This window comes from Adelges cooleyi, unplaced genomic scaffold (genome assembly GCF_023614345.1).
Source record: "Adelges cooleyi isolate 19-005CV unplaced genomic scaffold, UGA_ACOO_1.1 ACOO_flye_CR_arks_rails_tigmint_CR_PRNA_55, whole genome shotgun sequence".
In the NCBI taxonomy this organism is placed as follows: domain Eukaryota; kingdom Metazoa; phylum Arthropoda; class Insecta; order Hemiptera; family Adelgidae; genus Adelges; species Adelges cooleyi.
In genome coordinates this window covers 880534-889408 of record NW_026096241.1, presented here as the reverse complement: position 1 = coordinate 889408, position 8875 = coordinate 880534, and the positions used below count along the sequence as shown (strand labels likewise).

General features: G+C 26.8%; 1 protein-coding gene across 1 annotated transcript; it reads left to right on the top strand.

Annotated features, from left to right (window-relative positions):
- Nucleotides 1–3628: 3628 nt before the first annotated feature.
- LOC126842546 (uncharacterized) lies at nt 3629–7897 on the top strand. The gene is made up of 6 exons (XM_050579558.1): nt 3629–3670; nt 4066–4128; nt 5569–5673; nt 5952–6029; nt 6199–6313; nt 7623–7897. The coding sequence occupies exons 2-6, from the start codon at nt 4075–4077 to the stop codon at nt 7895–7897; spliced, it is 627 nt and encodes a 208-aa protein (XP_050435515.1). The 5' UTR covers nt 3629–3670; nt 4066–4074.
- The last annotated feature ends 978 nt before the right edge of the window (nt 7898–8875 follow it).

Below are 8875 nucleotides of genomic sequence, written 5' to 3'. Positions count from 1 at the left end.
CTAACATTTTTTAATTAAGTTTGCAATTTCTCATTTCACTAATGTAAACGTGTGAACTTCGAAGTCGAAATTTGTTAGCGATGAGGTTATGTACAAATAATAAATATAATGCGATTTTGTACAAATAATAAAATATATTATGGGTACTGGTCACTCGATTATTCCGTGGTAACTGATACATAGTTTAGATACTAGATTGTTATCCGAGATAACCAGCTAATGACTAGCTCCAGCTAGATTAGGTTAAAGTGTAAAGTCCGTTATCCGTAACAGTCTACCTTTCGTCTAATAATGTATGGTTATTTATTATATCTGATTATGATACGGAATGCGTTAACATCAAATTATTATTATATTTGATGTGATGACCGTCGTAATAAAACTACTTGTCTTTGTCGAATCGAATGAAATTATTAAGAAATATAGACAAAAATTCAAATCTTTACAAAGTCATAAACAGCGAACAAATGGATGAAAATTAAAAATTCAAACGCTAACATTTTTTTAGATTTTTTGTCTTTATATTTATGGAATTTAAAACATATGTTCCCATTTGAAAAAACGAGGTTCGTACTTATTTAACGTATAAGGGTTGAAGATAAAATTTTTCTAAATATTGAAAAATGTAGCTAAATATGTACCTAAAATTTTAGGAAAAAAAAAATTTGCAAAATATTCATACTTTCAGAGAAAATGAGTGTCTTATGTTAGTTGGATCACCCTGTATACATAATAATCTAAATCTTAATCTAAACTTTAAAATTCTATGCAGCTACCGACTATGAACTAAATGAAGTCATCAATTATTTCATAGGCGACGTGAACAGTATCGATGATTTCTGTAAACTGTAATTCATTTGTTTTGTGTGATTGACGTTTTATTGTTTATTTTTACACAATAAACTATATATTAAAAATCGTTGTTAATATTTTTATATATTTTTTTTTATTATTCAAAAGGCTTGACTGAAGGGTCGTTGGCGTATAGTTATAATATTTTAATTTTTCACGTTAAGTTAAACAATACACACTGCATATGTCCCGCCAGTTGCATTTACTTTATTTGTCTACATTGATAAAAATTTTCAAAAAGTATAATTATTATAATTTAAATCCAAAATAAATCATATTTGTATAGATATATTGCGCTTAATAACTTACTTAGTATCTGAAAAATCAGATATCGTCTAGACAATAAATAAACATTAAGCTTCACATTACAAAAAATATGTATTTAAATCCGCCCAATAGATACGCCGGAAAAGACTTTTGAAAAATTAATTTTTTATCAAATTTTCGCCATAACTCGGAGATAAATAACTTTGAGAGTTGTATAGCTAGAAAAAATTAATTATATCTTCTTACATACTAAAATTAGTCGGCGTACTTAAAATGGTTACTAGATAGTTATGTGTGAAATATTGTCTATCCTTGCCTCCTTAATAAATAGCGCTTAGATTACTGTCTTGACACACGTAGTTTTTGTTAATTTTATATATTATGCTCTTATTGCTAGATGATGACATATATATACAACGTAAAAAATATATACAACGTGTTTGAGTGATGGAATGCAAAAATTTGTAAAAAAAAATACAAATGTATAATGTCTGACGATTTTTTATTTATTTGTTTTTTATGAATAGGTTTCATGTACTTGTAAACTATCCATCAATTTGTTGTAATTAAAACTAAATTTGAGTCTTTTATCTTTATATCAACAAATCTGAATTGTAGTATGTTTCTTTTTAGACCTTTGTTTAATACAAGTCATAATTACAGACAAGGAAAATAAAAAACACTTACCTAGAATTTGTTAGATTAACCCCTAGTATAAATTAAATAGTGTATCTTTAATTTGTAACATTGCGAAAAATGTGTTTTTTCAACAAAAAAAATGCTCGTTGAAAACATATTTATGTTTCCAAATGTGTATTTAAGCACAACAAATATGCGGTCGCAAGTTCATTTTGATAGCCAAAAAAATAAGAATTTAGGTTATGGCGGTGTTGCTTAAGCGAATTGTTGTTGTTTAACCAAAAACGATTTTGAATGTCCACACGTGTTAACGCCATTACAAAAGCACAAACATGTTGTGGAAAATATACAATGATAAATAAAAATGTAGGATACGTCATCGCTGTGATCTTTATTCGAACAGAAAAACCTGTGTATTATAGAAAATTTTGTAAAAAAAAAAAAAAAATCTTTATATTTGCATGATAGTATTATGCGAAAATAAAAATGATTTTTCAAAAAAAATGTTTGCCAAAGATGTACTAAAGTGCGAGAGGCTGTTTTTTTAGAAATTAAATCTTAAGATTTCAGAATATTAGCATCAACCGATATTTTTTGTGTATCTGTAATTCGAAATTCCCATCTCTATATACATAAGTTTCTGTATAGTTTTTAAGCAGCAATTTGAATGCATGCATTACGGTTAAAATGCAATAAGTTGCATTGTTCAAATAGTCTTTAAATGCAGAAATAAATAAAATAAATAGAATCTATTGCCAATGTTCAATACTTTTTTGGTGGGGGTTTCGAGTTTTGACAATAGTAATATATTTGGTACAGACTGAATGTATGGTAAAGATATTGGTTCTAGGTCGTTTAATTTTCCATTATCACAAACCAATCATTTGTTTTTGTATAGACTTGTGTAAGCTTTTAGTATTATAAAATTGATTAACCAATAATTGCTTTTTTTTTCAAGTGCCTGTCTGATATTTATCATAAAACTGTTTGCAAGTTCACTTATTAAATTTAAAAGTAAAAGCTGAAGCTCCATCTAATGTATTATGATGTCAGACTTATAATCTAAATCTTAAATATGGTTTTATAAAATTAATATTAATAATTTTTTTTTTTAGGCATCACTAGAAATATAAATAATGAAAAAGGAGGGATGGGGGTAAATATTCATATAAAATCAAAGTTATGCAAATTATGCTCTTGGTGGGATCTAATAGTAATAACGCATTTTTAAAGAAATATAAATTGAAATGAGTACTTAACAAAACACTTTAAAGTTATAATTAGATACAGTCATTAGTTATTTAAAGCTAGTAATTTTATGTGTTTTTATTTATTACTACAATCTTCTTAAATACTACAAGTTGCAACAATACAATTATTAAATATAATTTTATCGCTATTTTGGGAAGTTTAATTTAAAATAATTATTCTAATTCATAAGCATATACATGCAAGACCCTTCAATGTCTAATCATTAATATTTTATTTTTTTAAATTGCATTACAATTGTAGTTAATTGAATCATTGATTGTAAATACTATTTATAATCAGTGGTTAAATCTATTGCTTACACATAAGCCATGGATACATTTTTTTTTACATTTTATAAAGTTGTTTTCTACAGTTTTTGTATAACTTTATTATTGTATTTTATCACGCAAAAATGTTATGGTTTGTTGTTTATCGAAAACAAATTATTTTTTTCCCAAGGTGGCGGATAGTAGGGCGTGAACATTTGAGTCCGATTGGCTTAGAAGTTTGTTATCATCATAATAACATCTTGAATAAAGCATATATTTCTTAAGTAAACACAAAAGTATTACGTATGCGAAGAGCCGCAATTCCAAATAGTTAGTGGAACAGTCTTAGTGTGTTTGTGAGTTTCTTTGAGATAAGTTTATCTTGCATAAAAGTAAGCGATATTTGAAATTATTTTTCGTAGGACAATGTTTTTCTTAAAAATTTAAAAATGTTGACTTATTTCCATCAAAAAATCATTACAACTAAAATATATGTATTTTTTTTATCGAAAAATAATTAAATTTTCGGTAACGTTTACATTTTAACGTTCAAATTTTACCATATTTAACTTTTTATAAAGTATACAAATTTTAAAATTTTGTTTGGTATTTTTTAGAGCGCTAACAACTTCTGAAAATTTTGTACCAGGGTTATTATAAATAAAAAAAAATGATATTTTTTTTTTATTTAGACAATGATGTTTTAAATTGTAACTGCTGTTTTCGTATTTTTTTTTTGTTTCAATATTATTATTTATAAAAAATGTTGATTTTTATATTGTTTTAGGTATTTAAAATGAAATCCAGTATGAGTGTTGCGCTGTTTGCAGTGTTTTTGTTCGGTGTTATTGTAAGTAAATACCTACTTAGGTGTGTTATTATATTTTTAATCGCAATACTAAAAAACTCACAATGTTTTGTTACGTTTTTTTATTACATATTAGTACATATTCTATGTAGTACCCCTATTGTGAGGATTTCTCCTCATGCTAATCATGTACATATTTTATAGTAAATTTATGTTTTCAAAATACATACTGTAAAACATTTGTTACTGATTGTATAATCTCAATAAGCGCGATTTAAATTAAAAAAAAATAATTTTCTTTGACCTATCTTCACTCGAATGAAAAAAAAAAACAAATATCAATACTTATTAATATTTTATTAAAGTTAAAACTTATAAGTGTGGATTAAATAATTTTTTAATTACTAAAATATAATATAATATGTATAAAAAAACTAAAATTAATTATTTTTTAAGTTTGCATTTAGTTAATACGTCATGACGTGTGGATAGCTCTTAAAAGAATGTTTGACTACTATCATATAGTATTGGCCCCTAGTACCAATAATGATATTAACTTAACCTAACCTATATATTCGTTGCCTTTATCAATGGATTTAGATGATATTGTGTTGAACAATTGCATATGATCGAACTCTTTTGTGATATCTAAAATAATAATGCTAGTGGAGTGAATTTGAAATTATTTTAGTAAGAAAACGGTATTATGTATTTCTTTAGATATTAAAAATATGTTTTTCTTATTGTCGACATAAAACTACTACAACTGACACATATTTATATTATTTTTCCCTCGAAAAATAGTTAAAATTTGGTAACGTTTACATTTTAACGTTCAAATTTTACCATATTTAACTTTTTACAAAGTATCCAAATTTTTAACTTTTTTTTGTAGTTTCTAAAGCACTATTAACTCTTAGACATTTTGTATCGTATACCAATATTTTTCGTTTTTAATTAGTAAATTAAAAATAATTGAATGTCAATTTATACTGGTCGATAGGATTAGAATAGTATTCGATTTTATTATTTAAAGTGAAGGAATTAAACTTTTACAATTAAATCCAATATGAGTGTTGCGTTATATGCAGTGTATTTGTTCGGTCTTATTGTAAGTAAATATAGATTTTGGACTACATTTTAACTATTTCTTTATTGATGTAGCTTGATCCTTTCCTCTCAATATTCGTATACCTAACTCCTAATTTTTTTTTTTTTTCATTAAAAAAGTTCAAGTTTATTCTATCAGTATTAAGCTTTCATATAGTTAATGCATCAACTTCTAAACGTCTTTTTGACTATCATTATAAAATATTGGTCACTTGTAACAATAATGATATTAACTTAACCTAACCTACATATTCGTTGCCTGTATCAATGGATTTAGACGATATTGTGTTGAACAACCGCATAGGATCGCGCTCTATTGTACTACTGCTTGTGAAGTGTACGATAATACTAATATTAGTGTATGCCTTTCAGATTTCATTGAATTGTTCGCCTATGGTACCAGACGGTGGCGAGACATCGGGGACATCAGAGACATCAAACACTTGGCTTGAATTTATAAGAAACTTTATAACAAAAGTAAATTCATAAAAACTAGTTTGTACTTATTTAGGTGAAGCACTTATGATTTCCGGAGCGTCCCTAACTTTATATTACAGTTTCTTTGACCTATGTTTGATCTCACTAAAGACTAGTGTACGTTAATACATTGGGTATTTGACGACACTATGATGCTAGTAATAATACTAATACTAATATGTAGGTCTTTCAGCTTTTGCTTTTTAGCTCTATCGCGCTCTATAATACTACTGCTTGTGAAGTGTACGACACTACTAATATTAGTGTATGTCTTTCAGGTGTTTTTGAATAGTTCGCCAAGCGGCGGCGAGACATCAGACACCTTACCCATCTCTATACGCAACTACATATTGAATGTAAATACATAAAAACTAGTTTGTACTTAATTAGATCAAGCACTAATGATTTCCAGGGCCTCTTTAATTTCATAATACATTTTCTTTGACCTATCTTAAGTAAAACTGCAAGCCAAGAGTACTTTAATACATTGAGTATTTGACTAATATTAATACATGGGTCTTTCAGATTTTGATTTACAATAGACCAGGAGGATTGCCCACAAATGAACATGGTTCTATAAAATATATAGATTTTTCGAAAAATGTAGATAGTCTAAAAGATGATAGTCTTATATCAGACTGTGAGTATTTAAATAATTATTTTTCTCTTATGCACAAAGCAAAAATGAGGGTATTAAAACGATAGAAATTTAAATTAAAAATAATGCACATATTGAAAAACACATTTGTAGTCAAACGTTTGTCTATTTTATCAATTTCCCAAACTTAAACTTTTAAATGTCTTTTTAAACTTTTAAACTTTGTGGAAATTAACGTAACAAAGAGCTGTCAGCCAGCATGAAAATGTTATACCGGGTAATTCTTTTTACGCCCTACACCAGTTTACTCATAAAGTAATTGCAAATTTGTAGTGTTTTTCTTTCAAAGTATTTTTGTCTATACTATATTAAAAAATGAGACATTATTTAAATTTTATCCTTTCTAGTATTTGCTATAGCTTTATTAACTTATAAAATCTAAGGACCACGTATATATTTTATTAGCTTTAAAAATTAGGAACAGTTTACTGAAAAGCTCTACTCTCCACCCTTCCTTAATTTTAAACTTTAATTATATCAAAACTGTTCATTCAAAACTGGTTATCGACCAGTGAAAATGTTCAGCAAACTATTGTTAATTCGAAAAGTTTATAATATGTTTACGTTATCATTTAGGTTTCGAAATCTAATAAAGCTCAAGAAAATACGTAAAAGGTACAAATTTAAATAGGTATAATCGCATACAGTAATAAAGCATAAACAAACATGTGTCCAAAAAGAATAACTACAAAATTGCAATTATTTTAAGAGTAAACTAGTATAAGACTTTAAACAACCACCCGGTATTTAAAACACTTGTTGATTAAAGAAAAGCGGTTTTTTTTCAAATAGACGTTTCAGACCAAAAAGCCAGACTACTTATAGTGGCCCGATTTGAATTCTGCAAAGATATACAGAAGATATCAAATTCACTGGAATCTTAACAAGGTTATGTAGAAAAGAGATTTTTTTATAAAATTGAATTTATTTAATTACAAGAAACCGGCATTTATGAATGAGATTTAGCTTTCTACATAACATAATAAAATAGCCGAAAAACTCAAATCTCTGCACAAGAATTGAAATTGGACTATCCTATGTAGTCTACATTTTGGCCTAGAATAAACCAAAGTTGCTTTAACAAAACTCCTTAAAAACAGACCGCATACAATCGCATAAATAAGTACATCTTTGGCAAACATTAAAAAAAATGTATATTCGAACGTTATCTTTAATTCCGTTTTTCACCAATGGTTGTTTTTCAATTAACGCCAACATATATTATTACAATATGTTGTCTATTAGTTTAATACGATGACCAGACCAAATCTGAATTGTTATTTGTATACAGATTTGAAATTCGGATTAGACCCTGAGTTTATTGCACGGGTTACCGAGGCCAAAGACCAAATTCATCTTGGATTAGCAGAAAGAAATTTAGTCAACAAAATTGATAAAGTACGGGCTAGTTTACTCGATATAACAAAAAAGAAAATAAATGAGAAGAATAGCAATAATGAATTAAAAACTGTAAAATATTATGCATGTAACGACGTACAACTAAATGAAGTCATCAATTATTTCATAAGCGACGTGAACAGTATCGATGATTTCTGTAAACTGTAATTCATTTGTTTTGTGTGATTGAAGCTTTATTGTTTATTTTTACACAATAAACTATATATTAAAAATCGTTGTTAATATTTTTATATATTTTTTTTTATTATTCAAAAGGCTTGACTGCAGGGTCGTTGGCGTATAGTTATAATATTTTAATTTGTCACGTTAAGTTAAACAACACAGTGCATATGTCCCGCCAATTGGATTTACTTTATTTGTCCAAAATAAATATTTACCAATTTTAAACATTGTCTGGCCGTCCACAAAAGAAATAGAATAGTCTCAATTCTTCTTCTTATCTTTTATTAAATATAATACTACTCTATATAACATGATAAAATAAAAAATTATTGAAAAACAAGCTGGAAATGAACGATGCGATCAAATATGTTTACATAATTAAAATACTAAGTAGGCGTAATTTTATCAGGATTTTAGATCTAAATTGGTTTCTTGTGTCACCAAAATGGTTTTAACTCGTAGAAAAAATTGTATACATTAAGAAACATTATAATACCCTGAAGCTTGACCTTAAATAAATTTGATATGGTCGACATTTACTAAAACTTTTTTTTCTTAGATTTTGCCTGTATAAAACAACTTAAAAACCACCCACTTTCAATTCCCTTAACAGCCATTATTTCACAATTAAAGATTTAATATTGAATCTTATAATACCCGATGTTATAATAAAACATGGTCTAAATCTTTTGTATACATTTTTAACAGCTGTGGAAGTTTTTGAAAATATGACCCACGGCCCTTCCCCATTGATTCAAAATTTCAAAACGTTTAATTAATATAAATTAAATTCAAAATAAACAAAATTTTCCTAGATATATTGCGCCTAATAACTTACTTAGTATCTGAAATTAATTTCATTAATCAAACTTTCGCCCTAACTCTGAGAGAAATAACTTTGAAAGTTGTACAGCTAGATAAAATGAATAACAATGGTTACAATATATTTGTGTCAAATATTGC